This window comes from Centroberyx gerrardi, chromosome 4, assembly GCF_048128805.1.
Source record: "Centroberyx gerrardi isolate f3 chromosome 4, fCenGer3.hap1.cur.20231027, whole genome shotgun sequence".
Lineage (NCBI taxonomy): Eukaryota > Metazoa > Chordata > Actinopteri > Beryciformes > Berycidae > Centroberyx > Centroberyx gerrardi.
The window spans coordinates 28,768,554-28,790,180 of NC_136000.1; the positions used below are offsets into that span (position 1 = coordinate 28,768,554).

Consider the following 21,627-nt stretch of genomic DNA (forward strand, 5'->3'; position numbering starts at 1 on the left):
GTTCTCTCTCTCTCCTCTGTTTATCTCTCTTTCTGACTCTTTGTCAACCGCACGCGCGCGCGCGCGCGCGCACACACACACACCGACAAACGGACAGTTCCAATTTAACTTTCATTTTCGCTTTGTATTGAGTTCGATGCGTAGGGACTTTCCAACATGGAAGAGCAAAGGTAAGATATTGTTGCCAATTTACAAGTTTACAGTGTGTTATTCTTCAGTGACTTTCTCCCAGCATATGTTACTTCCTTATTTGAGCGATATGTTAACTATTGTTGGCTGGTTTTAGCTAATAATAACACTTAGGCCTATTCTGCTATTTCCAAACGTCTGAATACGTGCCAAAAGATTAGTCATAAAAACTTTTAACCTAGTTGGCAGTTGCTTCAGTGTTTTATTACAGTAATGGATCTATGTGTGGCTGCTCTTTGGGGCATCCCAGTGCCATCTAGCCATAGTAAATAATACAGTTTGCAGTCCAATTTTTAGCCCCCCGACAGCAGGGGCTCTATGGGTGGTATTGTCTGTCTGTTCACCACTTTGTGTGACGTGGCCCGATTGTAGACTCTCTAGCGGGAGACCCGAGTTCGATTCCCGGCAGAGGCACTTCCACAAAATTCAAAGTGAAACATGTGGAGCTTTTGTTTTGATGGCAAAGTGGCCGTGCTTTTATTTTTGTGTGGTCAGAACGTGGCCCCCCAAGTAGCCTACATGTGACGCAGTTTTAATTCAGATTATGTAATTGATGAAGTACCCTAGTGGACACACAGTAAAACTACACCTCCAACAGGTTTCAGTGGTTTAATGTGTATACCAGGGAGTTTTATATCACAGACCCCCCCAACAGACGCACAAGTCCACGGACCCCCATTTGATAAGATTTAGTCCCAGGTTTTGTTGTTGTTGATTTAGTATTGAATTGTACAACTGTCTAAATTGTACATATGGAGATAACAGTGGTGACAGTGATTACTCTAATTAGGTTTTTACATTACATTACATTACATTACGTCATTTAGCAGACGCTTTTGTCCAAAGCGACATACAATAGTACATTTTGTCAACAGTAGTGAAACCAACTGTGCATCACGGACTTCATCAGCTAAGCCTTTTACTAGGAATAAGTAGCATTCGTTGAAATTATTATTTTAAATTCAAAGAAGGGTAAGAAGATAAGATACGTTTTTCACCCACACAGAAAAATCAGATGCCTCTAAACAACTCTATAGCTGATCTCAACGTAAAAAGTGTCTATATGGGTGAAGACTATAGGCTACACACAGTTATATTTACACTTGTAAAAATATACGCTGTTGGAGGGTTGCTGCTGACTCTACATATTAAAGTTTAACACTACTCGAGCCTTAACTCTGTTGGAGTTGCCTTCATATTAACACTATCAGGTGTACATTTCATAATGCACAATTACATCTATTAACACTGTAGAGATGTAAATAATTCTGTCACCCGCCCCCACCATGCATGCCCACATGGAAAATGCATGCGGTGCATAATAATTATTAATACTTCAGACATTGCATTGCATTGTGCAGGCACTGACAAAACTTAGAATTGGTTGATTGCAATTAAGAAAGTACACTTACTGTTGATGCTTCTAATAGTGCCAAAGCCAGTATGATTATGTCAGAAAGACTTGCCCAGTGCCTTCCTGTTATCTCTGTTGCTCAAGACATTCTCCATAACTCCATAACTCCACTGAATAAACAGAATTATAACTTTATTAGTCTTTGCACCAACTTTTCTACTTTTATTTGGTGGTGTTAACTCTACTGTAGAGCAAAACAAAAAAGTGGACCTAAAGGCCCATTCACATCTGGAACGATAAATATATATATAACTATAAAAAGATTTAAATCGTCATAAGTAATTAGAATGCCTGTGTTCACACTACAATTATAACTATAAAAACATCCAAAACGACAACTATAACTATATTCTTGGTTCTATTTTTGATGCACTGTTGTAAATATCCTTTGACAATGATGATGTCATCACATAAAAACACAAATAAAGAGATACTAACACTTTTAAATAGATCTTTTACTTGATATACAGATCAAATTTTTGCCCTTCTGGCTCCAAGACCTGGATATACACTCACTATTGAGGGCCACACACTATAGGAATATTGTAGGAATGTTATAGGAATTTTTCATCAGTGCTGACAAAACCAAGAACTGAACCTACAAGGCTTTCAGCCTAGACAGAATGGGATGTAAACACTTGTCTGTGTCTCTGGTCAAGTAAGAGATGTAGGCATATGTTGAAATGCACCTTTGTGAGAATCTCAGTAAGTTCAGTGGCCTACAGTATATGGCTGTTATTTCTGCTGGGTTAGATCATTTCTTCATCACTGCTGTTGTTGCTTCAGATGTTGCTGGTGTGTGTGTGTGGTATGCGTGTGTGTGTGTGTGTGTGTGTGTGTGTGTGTGGGGGGGGGGGGGGGGGGGGGTATTTACTGACTAAATGCTGGGCTCTGTTACTAAAAGTGTATTAATATATTACAATCTACAACTTCAATAATTTCGTACTTAAATTCCATCACTGGAGTAAATTGTGTGTATTGGACTTAATTGGACTTGGATTTGAAACATTATAAAAATACATGAGTTGGTTATTGGGTTGTTTGATGATTGTGTCTCCCTATTAATTTGAAAGAAAATCAAAAGAAGTAAGTCAATATAATATAATACTACTACTAATAATAATACTACTACTAATAATTATAATAATGTAATGTTAGCATTAACACAAATGCAACATTGTCTTCTTGAATATCAATAGAAAAGAACCGATAAAAAAGAAAAGAAGCATGGAAGAGAGACCAGACTCCCCCGGACCCAGCTGTGTGTCCATGAAGAGTGACCGGTCTATGATTCTCCCTACTCATTTTAAAGATGAGTCACATCCCTCTGAAAAGGAGTAAGTTGTAATTGTTGGAACATTGTGCTCTTGTTTTTTTTTTATTATCTTTATCCAGGGAAGTTTTTCTGAGCTCCATTCTCTTTTCCAGCTCCTCCCTGCTTCAAAGTCATACAGTCCCATCATGGGCGGAAATTACGGGGGGGACAGGGGGGGTCCGGACCCCCCCTTCCTGGGAAAAACAGAGAGTTGTCCCCCTCAATATATCATTGTAAACATAACTATATAATTTTAAATAATATAATAATATGCATTGAAAGCACTTGTGCTAATTATAGAGACACAACAATGCGTTTTTAAGTTTCTAAGTCCCCCCCCCCCCCATACGCCTCACAGTAGTTTGGTCCACTGCCTACCTGCCTCCCCGAACCCCCCCACACACACATTAGCTTTCGGTACGAGTGTCTGTGGAGGATCTCTGGAAGTGTGTCAGTGGTGGCAGACCTCCAGTAAGTAGCTGCTTCGCAAAGGTTAACTTAAAACCAAGGTTGAATCTTGTGTGTCAACGTGTTGGTACGGAGCAGCCGCGTCTCCTAATGCATGTATGTCTATTGTCTATGACATTGACAGCAAAACATTAGAGATCTGCTTTTTTGGGAAAACTAAATCTAATTAGGCATATATTAGCTTTAGTTCAGTTAATGGGTGTTGCATCTCACCTACTACTGTAAATAACCTGCATGCTGTGTGTGTGTGTGTGTGTGTGTGTGTGGGGGGGGGGGGGGGGGGGGGGGGGGTCTATTTGTCAGCCAGTCAGTTAAAATGGCAGAGAAACGCCACAAAGTTACGGAAGTCCAAACGGCTCGTTTAGAGGCTCGCTTTTCTAATATGGATTGTGTGGATTTAGTTTTGATACTTTCACCATGTTTAGATAGACCATCCAACTCCTTTATAATCACAGAGGCAAGGGGAATCCTGGTTTACACCATATGGGACCTTTAACAAAGTGTTTTTTTCAAAGCAGTTGAATGGTTGTCATTGTTTATTACCAGAGAGTTTTCCCTACCTGTAGCTGCCGGGCTGCGGCGTCTCACGTTTCACTCTTGAAACGGTTAGCCAATCAGAACAGAGGGGTCGTTAATATTAATGAGCCTTAAAGACACAGCGACAGAAACAGCCTGTTCTTGGTAAGGCTCAGGGAGATGCTGGAAAATGTGTAAACGTGTAAATATGGACTGAGAGTGTTTTTGGTACATGACACCACACACACAGCTTTGAATGGACCTCAAGACATTAAATAAAACACTGGAAAGTGTAGAATATGGGACTTTTAATGTGAGTAAAAAAAAATCCTAATACTTGCTCATACATGTTACCAAGGCAAGTTGTGTGTTTGTGTGTGTATTATGTTTTCTCATGATATGTCTCTGCCAGGATCCACCAGGAGAGACCAGACTCCCCCATCCCCAGCTGTGTGTCCATGAAGAGTGACCGGTCTATGATTCTCCCTACTCATTTTAAAGATGGACACCATCCCTCTGAAAAGGAGTAAGTTGTTATTGTTGGAACATTGTGTTATTGCTTTTTTTTATCTTTATCCAGGGAAGTTTGCTGAGCTCTATTCTCTTTTCCAGCCCCTCCCTGCTTCAAAGTCATAGAGTCCCATACATTCACACATGGGAGCTGCCCAGTACAACCAGTTTTTTACTGATGGCCACTTGGAGTTGCCCAGTACAACTAGTTTTCTACTGTCATTATGTTTTCTCATGACATGTTTCTACCAGGATCCAGCAGGAAAGACCAGACTCCCCTGGACCCAGCTGTGTGTCCATGAAGAGTGACCGGTCTATGATTCTCCCTACTCATTTTAAAGATGAGCCACATCCCTCTGAAAAGGAGTAAGTTGTAATTGTTGGAACATTGTGTAACTCCACTGGAATGATTTGGGGGTGACGGTCTTTGCTCTAGGGCACTTTGGTTGAGATTGTTTAGGGAGGGGAAAGCGTTATCCATTCACTCTCCTCACACTGAATTTCCAAGCTGTGTGTGTGTGTGTGTGTGTGTGTGGGGGGGGGGGGGTTAATATATGGAGATGTAATATGTCATGTTTGTCACCAGAAAACACCCGGAAAGGTCAGAGGTTCCTATTGGTCAGTCTGCCCAGGAGGCTCAAACAGACCTGGCCTCCATATATATGGTGTGTAAATGTACAGTAACACCTATTAGTTCACCTGCACATGAAATGGAAAAACAGCCATTCTGGTCATAATAATCCTCATGCTACACTCTTTAGACCAAAAGGCTATAACAGATGGTTTGGATGTCACCTTCCATGAGTTTTGTATGAAAGTTTAATATTATTCTGTTGCAGCTCCTTGAGGAGAACGTTCTCACTTTTGTGAAGAACGAGCTGAAGAGCTTCCAGAGGGTTCTGATTCCAGATTACCCAGAATGCTTAGAGAGGCAGAGGGAGGATGAGGAGGTGGCGGACAGTGAGGAGAAAGAGCAGGGGAGGCGCGCTAGAGAGAGAGTTGTGAAGATCACACTGCACATCCTGAGGAGGATGAAGCAGGAGGAGCTGGCCGACCATCTGGAGAGCAGTAAGAGGCTTTTTATTCCCAGGTTTAACATGATCTGTAGAGTAAAATGGTGGAAAATTGGAAGTGGAATGGAAGTATCAGATTGTCTGGCTAAATAATGATAAAAAAAACTCTGAACAGATACAATGGAGTTGAGAAATACATGCATTTACCAGGAAATGTTTCTTAAATTTACCGAAACATCCACTCATTGATGTCATCTGTTGTTTGTTCATTCAGAAACTCTTGCTGCAGAATGCCGGCGTAGACTCAAATCTAATCTGCAGACGGAATTTCACAATGTGTTTGAGGGGATTCCTAAACCAGGACAGCCAATTCCTCTGAATCAGATCTACACAGAGCTCTACATCACAGAAGGAGAGAGCGGAGAGGTCAATGATGAACATGAGGTCAGACAGATTGAAACAGCATCCAGGAAACCAGTGAGACCGCAAACACCAATCAAATGCGAAGACATCTTTAAACCCTTACCTGGAAGAGATCAACCAATCAGAACATTGATGACAAAGGGAGCAGCTGGCATTGGGAAAACACTCTTAACACAGAAGTTCATTCTGGACTGGGCTGAAGACAAAACCAACCGCAATGTACAGTTCACATTTCCAATGACTTTCCGAGAGCTGAATCTGCTGAAAGGGAAAAAGTACAGCTTGGTGGAACTTCTTCATCACTTCTTCATTGAAACCAAAGAAGCAGGAATCTGCAGGTTTGACAAGTTCCAGGTTTTGTTCATCTTTGCCGGTCTGGATGAGTGTCGACTTCCTCTAGACTTCCAGAACAATGAGATCCTGACTGATGTTACAGAGTCAACCTCAGTGGACGTGCTGCTGACAAACCTCATCCAGGGGAACCTACTTCCTTCTGCTCAGCTCTGGATAACCACACGACCTGCAGCAGCCAATCACATCCCTGCGGAGTGCGTTGACATGCTGACAGAGGTGAGAGGCTTCACTGACCCACAGAAGGAGGAGTACTTCAGGAAGAGATTCAAAGATGAGGAACTGGCCAACAGAATCATCTCCCACATCAAGACTTCACGAAGCCTCCACATCATGTGCCACATCCCAGTCTTCTGCTGGATCACTGCTACAGTTCTGGACCATGTGTTGAAAACCAGTGAGAGAGAAGACCTGCCCAAGACCCTGACTGAGATGTACATCCACTTCCTGGTGGTTCAGTCCAAACAGCAGAACATCAAGTATCATGAGAGAGCTGAGACAGATCCACTCTGGACTACAGAGAGCAGGAAGATGATTCTCTCTCTGGGAAAACTGGCTTTTGAGCAGCTGGAGAAAGGCAACCTGATCTTCTATGAGGCAGACCTGATAGAGTGTGGCATTGATATCAGAACAGCCTCAGTGTACTCAGGAGTGTTCACACAGATCTTTAAAGAGGAGCGTGGGCTGTACCAGGACAAGGTGTTCTGCTTTGTCCATCTGAGCATTCAGGAGTTTCTGGCCGCTGTTTATGTCTTTCTGTCATTCACCTACACTGGTGTCAATCCACTGACAGAAAATCAGTCAACCTCCCAATCATCCTCACAACCCTTCTACCAGAGTGCTGTGGACAAGGCCTTACAGAGTCCAAATGGACACCTGGACATGTTCCTCCGCTTCCTCCTTGGCCTTTCACTGGAGACCAATCAGACTCTCCTACGAGGCCTGCTGACACAGACAGGAAGTAGCTCACAGACCAATCAGGAAACAGCCCAGTACATCAAGCAGAAGATCATGGAGAATCCCTCTCCAGAGAGAAGCATCAATCTGTTCCACTGTCTGAATGAGCTGAATGACCGTTCTCTAGTGGAGCAGATGCAACCGTACCTGAAATCAGGAAGTCTCTCCACAGACAGACTCTCCCCTGCTCAGTGGTCGGCTCTGGTCTTCATCTTACTGTCGTCAGGAAAGGAGCTGGATGTGTTTGACCTGAGGAAATACTCTGCTTCAGAGGAGGCTCTTCTGAGGCTGCTGCCAGTGGTCAAGGCCTCCAATAAAGCTGTGTAGGTACAAAGATAACTGCATACATTAAATATATGAAATGTTTTGATAGAGGAGAAAATAGAAACATTTTATTGTTTGTCTCTGTCACAAATGCTTCTTCAGGCTGAGTGACTGTAACCTGTCAGAGAGAAGCTGTGAAGCTCTGGCCTCAGTTCTCAGCTCCCAGTCCTCTAGTCTGAGAAAGCTGGACCTGAGTGACAACAACCTGCAGGATTCAGGAGTGAAGCTGCTCTCTGCTGGACTGGCAAGTCCAGACTGTAGGCTGGAGACTCTCAGGTTAGTAACCCTGAACCTATTCAACATGTGACCATTTAAATCCTAGTTGACATGCAGGTTAACAGGATTTTCTCTGCTGTGATTTTCAGTCCAGTTGTTGCAACATCCAGTTGTTACAACAATAAAGAATGATTAGCAAACTATCTATCAATGGAAGAAAACTCAAGTGTGTGTGTGTGTGTGTGTGTGTGTGTGTGTAGGCTATCAGGCTGTCAGATCACAGAGGAAGGCTGTGCTTCCCTGGCCTCAGCTCTGAACTCCAACCCCTCCCATCTGAGAGAGCTGGACCTGAGCCTCAATCACCCAGGAGCCTCAGGAGTGAAGCTGCTCTCTGCTGGACTGGAGGATCCAGGCTGGAGACTGGAAACTCTCAGGTGTGGAGAGGCTTGCTACCACTCACTGACAATGCTTTATAGAAGCGAACCATTTTAGTTTAGTTGGGAACCCTTTTCTCAATCATACTGTGAAGCTGTGTAATATTGTTTCATGTTTTAATGGTGGATATGACTGATGTCATATGGAAAATCATTCACAGGGAAGGTTATTAAAGAGGCATTAAGTAATCATGTCAGAGCTAGGAGGTCTGTATGGGAAACAAGACGGAAAGGATAATGTTTTCACCCGCGTCTGTGTTTGTCCATCCGTCCGTCTGTTAGCAGGATATCTCAAAAACTTCGGCACGGATTAGCACAAAACGTGGTATGAAGGTTGGTTACGGCCCAAGGAAGAACTGCTTAACTTTTCATGCCGATTGGCCGAAAGGGGTAGTGGTGGTGGGCGTGGCAAATCACCTAAGGTGCATAACTTCAGAACAGATTCACAAAATATTACAACTTTGACGAAAGATTGTGCAGGGAAGAACCACTTGGCCTCTACTGAGCACATTTTCTAGTTCCGGTTATTTTCAACAGTTTCAGTTTCAACAGAACAGTTTTCACATGTAGCAAACATCACCCTTTTACAAGAGTGGAATACACACTTTTGTTTTATTTACTTTTAATTTTGTTCCAAAACAGAGTATGGACGGGAAAGTTGAGTTTTGAAAGCCAGCAATCTCAGCAACTAACATGTAATCACTTATTAAGTGGAAATGATCAACAACCCTATCGACCCCTGCAGATATATTATGGTCATTTTGTGCTTAAGGGCAATAAAAACATTATTCCTCCTTTATCCATTATCAAAGATAATATGCTGACATGACTTTTTTTTTTTTATCCCTTAGGGTGCACCATGTTGCGGAGTGATTGAAGTCAGGTCTGAAGTGTAAGTGTGAATTTAGTGTTACTCCTGAAAACAAAGCAACACACATTAGGATAATAGCTATTAGGATGGAAAGCCCATGTACACAGCAGTATGTGACATCCATTCATTTAAATCCACTGTGAATAAAGATGATGGCTGACATTGTGTCATCATGAAACTGCTAAGAAGGTAACAGTCAAGATGTTAATAAATCAGCAAAAAATATACATAACAGGTATATTAGATGACAAAACTGCTGTTGTGTTGCCTTGTTCTTCCCATCAGATACCTGTGAACTCACACTGGACCCAAACACAGCAAACCTCTTTCTGTTTGAGAGCAACAGAAAGGTGACATGGATGGAAGAGAAGCAGCCATATCCTGATCACCCAGAGAGACTTGGCCACTGGGAACAGGCAGGGGCGTACCACGAATTTCTGGGCCCTGTGCAAGTCTCTGTGGGCCCCCTTCCTATCTCTTGAAGATCTTTGAAAATAATTACGTCAGCTATACATAAGAAAGGATGTAGGCTTACCCCTCTACAAGCATGGAACATATCCATCTGATATTACCCTCTTAACCTTATTATAATATTCAATAGCAGGCTGTTTTGAGCTAGCGTGGTGAATGTCCATTTCAACTATGCTACAAACAAGTGCTTGGAATGACTTCTAACAGCCACTTTAGTCTGCATCTCTTATAAGCTCACCTTGTGCCACGTCTTCAACATCAGATGGTGGGGGACCTGCAGCTTCCCTCTCTGTGGCCGTTTCTGTATATGAGGGCCATGTGTTTCACCACGTTAATACTGCACTACTAATGTTATGAATTCTACAATATTCAGTAGCAGGCTATCATATTCTTATAATAATAACCTCATATTATATCACTTTGTGCAAACATTTATGTTAATACTGCACTACTAACGTTTCACCGTCCCCCTGCCCGCAACACTCATCCCTCTCTTCTCTTCCCCTCTCCACATCCAGCAAATACGGAGACATGGGGAGGCACAGAGCCAATCACAAATACAAACAAATCCCTACAGAGGGGGGACACAAGAAACAAGAGCATAAGTCCATTATAGGTTGTTGAGGGCAGTGATGGCAGAGGGCACAAAACTCTTGCTAAAACGTGCCTTTTTACAGATCAGGGATCTGTATCTGCGGCCAGGTGGGAGTAGGGTGAAGCATGGGTTTAGGGGGTGGCTGGGGTCGTGTGCTATGATAAGTGCTTTACGAGTGATGGCAGTGGCAATGAGAGCTGGGAGGTTGGGAGTAGGGAGACCGATGATCTTAGAGGCAACGTGTGTGATTTAGAGGAGTTTGTTTCTGCTGGTGACAGTGAGCATGGTGAAATAGCACGTGGGACAGTAGAGGAGAAGGGGCTCGATGATGCTCCTGTACAGGAGGAGCAGGAGGGGGGGGGGTGACTGAAAGTGCCCCGAGTGTCCGGATGGCAAAGAGCCTCTGTTGATAGCGTTTATGGATGTCGGTGGTATGTTGATCGAAGCTGAGTTTATCGTCCAGGGTGGTTCCAAGGTATTTGAAGCACTATCCCCCCTGTTGTGACGCCCCAGGGAACAGGAGCTGTGTAGTGAGGGTCTTGCTGGGTGCTGTTACTGGGAGGTGGAGAGGACAGGGCAGGTTGATAGAGGCGTGACTTACAGAGGGATGAGAGGGAGATGACTGCTGTTTAAGTCCTAGAGTCTGTTCTGGCACAATCATTCATTCCCGAATGCGTTTGACGTGAATATTTGTCCCCTCTGAAAATGTTCATATTATTCAGATGTTTTTTTTTTAAAGATTTATTTTCGGCATTGACAGAGAGATACAGGAAGATATGGGAGGACATGCAGCAAATGACCGCGGGTTGGATTTGAACCCAGGTCGCTGCAGGACTGAGCCTTATATGGTACGCGCTCTACTCGGTGAGCCAGCGGGGCGCCCCGAAAGATTTATGTTTATTCTTTAAGGTTTAATTATTAAGGTTTATCTTTTGAATCTTGCTTGGCTAATTAACTTGTTGAGTAGGTGTAAAGAAGACAGGTAGAAAAACACACATTTTGTATTTTCTATTCGGGCTGGATTCGAACCCGGGTCGCTGCGGGAGGGACTGAGCCTTAAATGATACGCACTCTACTCGGTGAGCAGATGTTTTAATAGTATGCCTATATAACAAATTCAACCGAAAATAACTTCACTGGCTTTTCTCTGTTCTCAGATGAGAAAGGGGCGGGGTTTGTTTCTGTTCCTCAGCCTGTTTCTGTTCCTCTGTTCCTCTGTCTGCTCGTGTTGTTACTGCCTGTCACACATAGAGCTGCGAAAGAGAGTTGCTTGTTCATTTGCTTTTTGCTTGCCACAGGAATAGTCTAAACACTGATTACTAACTCAGCATTGACAAGGCCAATCACGTTTCACTTGTTCTTGTCCTTGCGAGTCTGCGCCCCGTGTTCTGCTGATAAACTGATCATTCAGTTTACACTAGCATACAATAAGTTCAGGGTCAAGATTTTGTTACTGTCATGTTTGTGTTTTCCTGTTATGATTTGTGTCTATACAAGGCTATGTTTATGAATACATAACACCTAGGTTGTTGTGTGTTACATACAGCTTTAAAAGCAAATGATCTGTTTTTATACTTCATTATTATTGATTGGTCAATGTAAAACCACATGTTTAATGCTTTAGTACCTCAACAGTGGCAATGATTACAAGGAAACAAACTTAGCATCGGCTGAGTTTTCTCTTTCAGTTTAAAGTAGCATACAATAAGTTCAGGGTCAAGATTTTGTTTTTCTGTTATGATTTGTGCTTATAGAAGCCTTCAGAAGCTATGTGGGTGTCATAGCAAGTTGATGATGTAACATCCTGTCGTGACCATATTGTGGTTTGTATGTAGAAGTGAAGCTAATGCTCCAATCCTTTGCTTCTTTCACAGCCATTTAGAAGGCATAACCTGTATGTTATTCAGTTGATATCCTCTATATTATATATAATATTATCTATAATCATCTATATATAATATTATCAATAATAATCTATAATATTGCAGTTTCCTTTCTGTTTGTATGTATAGAACATTAGTTACTACAGACAACTGTATGTTTATACCTGGTGTGTGCAGTATTTACATGATGTAGTCCACGTTACTTACCATAGGCTATATTTGTATTTGTCTTTTTTACATTGTATCATTCATATATTTCATATTTCACATTTCAAATAAAGAGTGTCAACATCACATTGTGGTCCAGAGTTACTTTATATGGAGGTGTTTAACTAGTATTGTAGTACTAGTACTAAACTAGTACTAATATTGATGTATATATTTTCATATTGGTTTATTACTCATTTCATTGTAAACAATGATGATAGAATGTAATCTTTGTGTAGAGGAATTCTTTTCAAACAAGCATGGTTTTAAATTTGCTGACTTTAATATATAAATGAATATTGCCCTATTACTTTGTTCTGTTGTAAGTTTTGAGCTATGACTTCTCAAGATCAAGTAAAATGCAATCTATGACTTATATTGCCAACTTATGTTAAGCATCTAGACTTACGGAAAAAAAACAAAAAACACAAAATTTATAATGTTTACATAAATGTCCATATATTTTTTCAGCCATCTGAGGCAATGCAATTAGATTTTTTAAATTTCAATTTATTTCACCAGGAAGTCCCATTGAGATTAAGAATCTTTTTTAAAGGAGATTGAGAGCAGGACAATGCAAATCAAGACAAACACTATAAAACAATATATAAAAACAAAATAGAATCATAGCTATATTAAAGAAAGACCACAGTCTATGTTCTTAAAGCAGCACTCCAATAGGCAGTAGATCAATATCAAGCCAGCAAGCTGATAGACCAAACCTACTGTATTAAATCTTGACCAAAGCAAAGACAGCTCCTTATTGATTCTCCCACTAAATCATTTTAAAGAGAAACTAAGAACTGAGGGTAAAGCAAGAGCTAAATAGTGAGAAATGTTTATCTGAAGGATGCTACAATGGGATGGCTGGGTGATGGTGGTGGGGTATGAATTTTATGAGGGGCCAATTAGGGGACACTGAAGAAAAAAGCTTGGGAAGCGAAACTTTAGAGGACCTTATGTGACAGATTATTATCTCTACTGATAGTTTGCTCGATAAAGGAGAGCAAAGAGTGAATTAGTGCATCAGTTTTTATTTCATAGAACTGCAAGAGAGAGGTAGTGGGACCCCAATAGACTGTGAGCAGAGTGGCAGTGGGACCCCAGCAGGAAATTGGACCTCAGCAGGCAATGGGATCCCAGGAGGCAGTAGGCAGAGAGGCAGTGGGACCCCAGTAAGCAGCGGGACCTCAACAGTTAGTGGGACCTCAGCAGGCATTGGGACCCCAGTAGGCAGTGGGATTAGTAGACAGTGGGCAGAGAGGCCAATATGCAGTGGAAACCCAGTGGGACCTCAGCAGGCAGTGGTATGTCAGTCTGATACACAACCATGTGCCATGGAGTGCAAACAGTCTGCAGGATTTCATTCCAACCAAAGACTACAGCAGGTCATTTCACTGATTAGCACACCTTCAACCAGAGAGGAGGAACTAATCAGTGTAACCTGGTGTAATGTTTGATGTACTGTTGTGGCAGTGGTACTGTTTAGTCAGCAGGGGGCGCTGTTTATTTTACTTTCTGTGACAGTGCTACAGTTCAGACAACAGAGGGCGCTGTTGCTGTTTAATTTAATTTAAATTAATTTCTGTAGCAGTGCTACTTTTTAGTCAATAGAGGGCGCTGTTCTCTTTAATGTGATTTCTGTGGCAGCACTGCTGTGTAACCAGCAGAGGGCGCCATGTGACTACTTATAATACCCGTGAGACAAGGACTTGTAGTACTGATATTTAGTCAGCAGGTAGCATAACCAATTGACAGCCACAGCAATTAGCTGTGCATATGGTAAAGCACCATATTGGTAAGAAATGCATGGCATCATGACATCATGTGTGACATCATGAGGATACTATGAATACTCCAGCCTTTCAATAAGTGCAATTCAACTCAACAAAGTATAGTGTGGTATGACATTAAAAATAAATGCATACATAATTAATTAAAAAGTACAAAATCTGTCACATTTATAATGTTCTACCAACAGTAATGAAGACAGTAATTACAGAAACTCATTGGAAATAGATACTTCAAAACATTCAAGACATAAATTTATACTTAAAAATATGAATATGTTATCAATAGTGTGGTAGTGAAATATTATTTCTGAGGTTATAAAAAGATTAGATGAATTTGGCAGCAAGTTGCCATGTTTGCTTTGGTAGGTTGAAGAAATTTGGAATTAAGTTTCAAATTTTGTGTAGCATATTTCTCTCTCTCTCTCTCTTTTTTTTTTTTTCATATTTTGGAGATTCAAAAAGAAAGTGCAGTTCTGTTTCTACCTCCCGCAGTTCACAATACTGACATTGCCTTTTGTCTTTGGATGCCCATGTTTTTTTTGTGTCTCCCTCTTTCAATTTCAAGATGATGGTCACTACTTCATATTTTTGTAAGCATTTTTATGAGTATGTATTTTGCCTGTTAAAATATTCTGCCAATTTAATTTGTGATTAAGCTGAGAATAACATTATAGTTTATTTTGTGCTTTGATTTCATTTTCCCAAAATGTAGAATCATTTTCTTTTAATTGGGTCTCAAATTGTTTGGGTTGTATTTGTACTTCACCACTCTGGGGGTGCATGGGGTCAGTGGTGTTTCTGAACTGCAGGGCAGGTTGGGTGAGAGGATCTGCTGTGGTTAGTGTTTCTCAATAAAGCTTTGTATTAAGATAGCGAGCCTCTCAACCACGTGTATAAATGATGTATGAAAAATGTAGGGTAGCCACAGAAAAATAAAGCCCTTTTGTTTTTTGTTTTTTTACTTTTGCACGTGCCTCAGTTTCCTTTTTTGAAGTATTCTTTCACTTTTGACTCCAGTGAAAAGATTTTCTGCAAACAGACAAGTGGTTTGGAGAAGAAGAGAGCAAGATGCACTCAACCTGCAACTTTTGAAATGTTCTCATTGAGTGACTTCTTAACCTGCATCCATGTAAAAACCCATTATATAGATTCAATTCAAAAATGATTATATGATTTGATTTGATTATGATTTGTTTTTGGAATGTCTAGGAAACCTTTCCCCTCCAGTAGAAATGTGTTCAGGTAGAACGTAACCAAACTTAACCAACACACTTTGAAATAGAGGTAACACTCTGAAAAGAACAAAGATTATGTGGCGAAACATTCCAAAAACTGTACTTACAGCACACTCATACTTTAAAAATTAAAATTTCAGATGTGGCTTTGATCAGGGAGGTTCTAATTAAAATTCTCTCTTCAGAAATGAGGAGGTGAAGTGAAAATCCTCATTCATTTCCCCACTTAAAAATACACAATCATTTTTCATGAAACGTTAACGATCCTAAAACTGCCTTCTATGAAAAGGCGACGTCATAATATGTAAGAAATTTCATTTCAATGAAAACTTGTGTCATATATACTTCCCAATGACCAGAAGAAGTTGTATTTTTTTTAACACAATCTTTATTAGACTTATCAAATCCCATTGGCAATAAAATAGCAATATATCAAAAATAAATAAATCCATAGTCTATTACTGGCTGAAACCAGTGTCATCAAACATTCAGTTCTTCGACCTTGCACATTTGTGTATACTCCAGCCTTAAAATTCTTAAATATGTTAAATGTAAAACAACAAAATAAATAGTTTCACATCATCAAATAAATAGACACCAGATAGCTTAAAAACATAAATACTATACAATAGTTAATTTCTCTGATGACAAAGCCATCAATCCATGTGAATACATGAAGTAAAATATCCAGTTTATGGCTACATTAGAACAGAGCCATAAACAAGTAATAATAATAAACAAGCCGGGCCTATAAAGACCTACTAAAATGCACATTACATGTATAAATTATGAGATCATCATTCCTGACAATAAATAGGCCTATGAAAAGAGGCTAATATGACTTTGACTTTAAGTGTTATAGGTTATCCCAGGGGGGTCAGGCGGGTACAGTAAGGCATGGCTCTCTCCATAACATATAGACTAAGTGAGTCCAGATTTGAGCTTATAGTTTTTAGCATTAGAATGGAGAGAAAATAAATGGAAAATCACCAGAAATCTATTTAGGAGCCATATCTAAAAAAAACAGTTCCATCTAAGCTGGTGGTTTGATGACCTACGTCTGATAATTTATCACACTGAACAAATAATAATATCCGGTCAGTCATCGCTCATTGCTCCGCTTTTTTCTGAGGAATTTAGCTGGTTTATATCAGCAGGTTTTATTCGTTTTGGTGGCAAATGAGATTAGCTGCAGGGACTTTGCCATAGCTTAGAGTTTAGAGAGTTGCCGCCCCTGGGTTAGGCGTTCCTGAGAACTGGGGGTGCATTTTAAAACAAACACAACATCGAATGAGACATGGCGCTCTAACAGTAGGTCTGTGTGTGGTATCTCCTCTACGAGAGGACTTAGGAGGTCTTGGCTTTGATGCAGGTGCAGCCCACCGCCACGCTTTCCGACACCGGCACCAGGCGGTATTTCTTCCCGTCGTCGCACAGCTCCTTTTTGAGAACCACCCGGCTCTGCTTTATGGGGTACGAGTTGTAGTCCATGTTCTCCTCTCTGGCCTTCCTCTCCACGGTCATGATGCACCCTTCGCAGAGGCACTGAGCCACGGCGAAGGTGCGCGGGAAGCGGTCCTCTTTGGTGTCGTAGCTGTAAGGGAACGAGGCGAGTCGGTGAGCGGAGTTACTCGTGGACAATGAACAGTTCTGAGACTTATGGGTGGGTTTGCACCTCCGCTATATTCAAATAACAGGGACGTAGAGGAGGGTAAACCCGCTTTTATCAATTGCTCTAAAGGCCAACTCTTCATTCTCAGGCATTAGGAAATGGGAAAACGAACGTAAAGTGTCTCTTTATGTGGACGATTTCCTCCTATATGTTTCGGACCCTTTAACATCCATTTTAACAGTGTTAAAAGAATTTGCCCTCTTCTTTTTGCCCTCTTCTCAGGTTATAAATGAAACGTACCAGCTAGCCATGAATATATCACAGTCTCATCTGCCTTTCCGTCTCAACAAATCAGGATTCACTGTGACTTGGAATAAATGTGAGTGGATCTCTTAAGTCGTTATATGACCGTAACTTTTCTACCTTAACGGAAAAGGTTAAAAACGATCTACAAAGATGGAGTAGTCTTTTCACGGTCAGAAATGAATATTTTGCCCAGATATTTGTATTTCTTCCAATGTTTGCCTCTTTTTCTCCCATTATCTTTCTTTAAAAGGGGGGTAAACCCACCGAGACTCAGTTTACCACACACATCTTCCTGAGGTAAATTCCTAGCATATATCATAGTAAATAGTCATCAAAGTGGTGAAAGCTATATGAAGACAGGGTTTTCCAAAGGTAGAAAAGCATAAATTGAGGCTTAAAGATCAGATAAAACAAGATGACACTTAAAACATAACACAACCGACAATATTGACACACTAGAACATGTCAAGTAGAAATGTATGAATGAAAAATATGAAAATATATGAATTACAGCATGGATACTGGGTGTACAAAATAACAGCAGTAGAACATACAGAGCCAAAGAAACAAAAAAAAAAGGAATCAGTCATTGCTGATAGAAGTAGCTTTGGAAGTTTTAGTGGTCAATGATATTAAATGCAGGGACTTTGCTTTAATGCATTGATGCCCCTGATCACATCCTACGAATACCTAGCAAGGCTAATTGCCAGATCAGATAGGAGTATTCTGAGCTCAACTAGGTACAAGGCTGTCATAGTAGAGAAAGAAAGCGAGAACTTACATGTAGCGCCAGGGGGAGAGAGACCTGTCACTGATGTCTGCTGACTGCTGGTAAAGCTCCACAGGACAGACAGGGGTGTCGGCCTTAGACTGGGACAGGCGCACAGGTTCAGGGGGTTGTGGGTAATGGCTGTGAAGCTTCCTTTCAGCTTTCTCCTCCAGCTCCTCTTCATCATAGCACGGGAACTTGGACGTCAATACGGGGACAAAAAGAAGTCCAAACAGCAGAATCTGCAAAGGAAAGACAGGAGACACAACACTGTAAATTGATGGTGATTTTCTCTCAGGTAGAAAACTGTGAACAGCTGCTGTGCTGCTACAAAATGAAGAAGCAGAAGCTGGAGGGGAATGAGTTCATCATTTAACATGACTCACTGTTAAATGCTACTCTCTATTAAACATCACTATTCATACAGGTCATGCCGATGTCTGCCTCACACTCACCTGTGTCACGTCCATTGCTGTGTCTGATTGCTGTGCCTTGTTAACCCAATGGGCTTTGCTTTGCTTTGCTTTTGCTGGCCATAATGCTCAGGCTGCCTATTTTATACAGCCAGCCAGGGAAAAACCGGCGGCATGAGGAAATGGAATGGTAATATTACAAGCTCCTTGACTTCCTCTTTTCCAGAGTGAGAGTAGGTAGGTGTTTGGGCTATCCTACTCATCTGTTTGACTAATTTGTTGTCATGAAATTGCATCACCTACTTCAGCACATGGGCTTTCTGCTCACAATACACCGGCAAGAGCAGGACTGACTCACATCGGTGATGAAAGCCATCTAGAATGGCATCTAGAAAAAATGCTGTCAAACAGATCAGCTTGCACTGTGCTGCTGGAACGGGGTTGAGATATGAACACGTGTGTTCACTTAGCCTCTTAACACTTGAACCCATTATGATGTCATTAGTACTAGTTTGCTGTCTATTTTAACATCTATCTGAACAATGTAAGGTATACTCTAAACTATACACTAAAACAGCTTGTGTGAGTCAACTTCTTTTAGACCTGTATGAGCATTTTATTCTTGAACTTCAGTTATCATCCTGTTAGAGTATTTTTCTTGCATACGAATGAAAAGGCATTCAATTCAAGAGACAAAACCACCCTATTCTATTCTATTCTATTCTATTCTATTCTGTTCTATTCTATTCTATTCTATTCTATTCCTCACTATTAGTGCAACATGATTGAACACAAGACAGTAAAACACTTGTATGAGCTCTTGTCACACAAATGATTTCTATATAAATAAAATTATTACTATTATTATTATTATCATTATTATTATTCTATTCTATTTTATTCTATTCCTCACAACCAGTGCAACATGATTGAAGACAAGATAGTAAATCACTTGTATGAGCTCAGGTCAAACAAGTGATTTCTATTCTATTCTATTCTCTAATACCACAACCAAAGTGGTATGAAAAGTGGAGATGAATTAAAACTGACAAGTTCATAAGATTATGTCACAGTGCTACTACTGTTTGGATGCAGAGTTGCGGCACCTCAGCGCCCAAGATCCCAGAGTAAAAGGATTTTGACCTCGAGTCGCTTCTCCTGCCAAGAGAATTTCCACTCGAGGCTTGCCTGGCATGTCCAGGAACACTGCCAAGTCTCCTGTAAAGGAGATGAGGTGATAGCTATTGTTAGTAACCATTGTGGTTACAGCTGAATGAGGCTGCACTGCTCTTAGAAAGACTTCATTGTCACCTTTCTATTCTTTTTACTCCACTTGTGTTACATAATTATATGGTTCTGTGATATTAATGATTGCCGTTGTTGCTGTTACCTATACAACAACAATAAGATTTGTTTTTCCCATGTCTTTTCCATGTATTGTATTGCATTGTATTGTAATCTACTGTATTGTGTCATTTCTAGTCAATTCTATTCTAACTTGACAGGATAGCACAATACTAAAATATGTTATAATTCATATTTAAATGACCTCATTCTAATCTGTTCTATCCTAATGCAATGTCTGAGGACAAGACACTTAATTACTTGAATGGGCTTTCTATTGCACTGTGTCATATTGTATTGTAATATATTCAATTGTATTCTATTATATTCTAACTTAAGTTGACAGGATGACACAGCACTAAAATATGTTGTAATTCATGTGAATATTCTCTCTCTCTCCCTTTCTCTCTCTCTGTAGTCATGGTGGTGTTTGGTGGTGTAGTCATACTTGGTGATATTCCCAGGGCTACCTGCTGTGTACAGTAGTAGTTTTGATGGATGACATAGCATCTTCAAAGTGTAAATGAGTCACAGATGTGGCAAAATCATTAACCACAGTTCTGTCAAATAAGCCTACTGGTTCATATCAGGTCAAACAAATAAACTTGTCCCAACCGGTGATTTTTTTTAACTTGGAACGTGTGGTTTTCACTTTCTGGCCAAGTAAAAAAAAAACAACAACAAAAAGTAATAGTAATGTCTATGAAAATGGCTTTAGTTGTAGCCATACTGCACTGTAAAAAATATTTTGGTCTAATTACAAGGTTTACGCATTTCAGTTGTATGACAGAATTCTATCAAACTGTATTAAGTAGTTCTAACTTCAGTATCTTCATTTATGAAACAAAATCAAACAGAATTTAAATAATTCAATGAATACATTTAAATGTAAATGTTTTTGTTCATTTTATCTGTTTCAGTCTAGTTGATTTTAACAGTCTTGAAACTGTGTTTATTTGGATGAAATCAACATAACTTTTTTTTATCAATACCCATGAAGGTTAGCGTACATTTTTTGAGCGTGATCTAAAACAAGCACTTTCAATTCTAATACTGAAACTAAACAGTCTTTATCAATCCCTTCCAGCCGTGAGAGAAGGTGCCTGCGTGTGTGTGTGTGTGTGTGTGTGTGTGTGTGTGTGTGTGTGTGTGTGTGTGTGTGTGTGTGTGGTGGGGTTGGACATAGAGACAGTGTGTCAATAAGGGAGTCAATGTAGCAGTCTAGTCTATCAGCAGAGGGGAATACCCTCCCATTAACAGCGCTGTCTGGGGCAGTTACAATTACGTTTCAGTGGTCAGTCCCATATCAGCACATGTTCAGCAGGGTGAGGACGCGTCTGTCATGTACCATATAATCTTACATCTTACCATTGGAAGAAATGTTAATGTGTTGACTCCCAAAGCATTTGGTGACAAATTGAGGGGAGCAATATATATTCCTGTGCAATTTAGAGTGTGATATCGTCTGGCGACTTCTAGCATATTTTTGAGCAGCCAATAGCTACTTTCCTTGGAAGAAAGTTGGCACTACTGATTGCCCATATAGGTTGCACGCCTCGCTATCTAATTTTGAACCACATAGCTCTATGGTCTAGATCAGAATTGAATAAATAGCAAAATATTTTTTGAAAAAATCTTTATTTTACATATTTTTTTTTTATAATATTTTTCAAAGATTGAGTCCGGCCCACTGTGCCTTAATCCTGACACTTTAAAGGCTAGAAAAGGCTTAGGTCTGGTCCATCTAAATTCATCAGAAAATACTGACCCTGATGTTTTGGTTTTGGTTTGGATTTGGATTGGTTAACAAATTGTTTTAAGGAAATCTGTAGCAATCTTAATTTGACCCATCTTATTTAAGAGCCAACTAGACCAAACTTGAAATATCCATTGAAATCCACCCTAATAGCCCTAATTTGATCTAATAAGCTAGAGGAATTTGTTGTAAATAGTGTTTTTGACCTTGGTATAAGTGACCACTGCCCTATAGCCTGTGTA

At 40.4% G+C, this 21,627-nt stretch overlaps 2 protein-coding genes across 3 annotated transcripts; one reads left to right on the forward strand and one right to left on the reverse strand.

Annotated features, from left to right (window-relative positions):
* Window positions 1-120: 120 nt before the first annotated feature.
* LOC139927292 (protein NLRC3-like) lies at window positions 121-12,244 on the forward strand. Of its 2 annotated transcripts, XM_078282848.1 has the most exons (11): window positions 121-170; window positions 2,803-2,940; window positions 4,315-4,428; window positions 4,665-4,778; window positions 4,999-5,077; window positions 5,252-5,480; window positions 5,700-7,479; window positions 7,583-7,756; window positions 7,957-8,130; window positions 8,982-9,022; window positions 9,287-12,244. In XM_078282848.1, exons 1-10 carry the CDS (start codon window positions 157-159, stop codon window positions 9,001-9,003), a joined length of 2,838 nt encoding a protein of 945 aa, XP_078138974.1. In that variant the 5' UTR covers window positions 121-156; the 3' UTR covers window positions 9,004-9,022; window positions 9,287-12,244. The 2 variants fall into 2 exon arrangements, with proteins under 2 accessions (XP_078138974.1, XP_078138975.1); XM_078282849.1 differs by lacking the exons at window positions 7,957-8,130; window positions 8,982-9,022; window positions 9,287-12,244 and having other exon boundaries at window positions 5,700-7,483; window positions 7,583-7,692.
* Window positions 12,245-16,344: 4,100 nt separating this feature from the next.
* il17c (interleukin 17c) lies at window positions 16,345-18,342 on the reverse strand. Its single transcript, XM_071919377.2, has 3 exons — window positions 18,328-18,342; window positions 17,885-18,114; window positions 16,345-16,779 (listed from the first exon to the last, which is right to left on the reverse strand). Exons 1-3 carry the CDS (start codon window positions 18,340-18,342, stop codon window positions 16,533-16,535), a joined length of 492 nt encoding a protein of 163 aa, XP_071775478.1. The 3' UTR covers window positions 16,345-16,532.
* Between the last annotated feature and the right edge of the window lie 3,285 nt (window positions 18,343-21,627).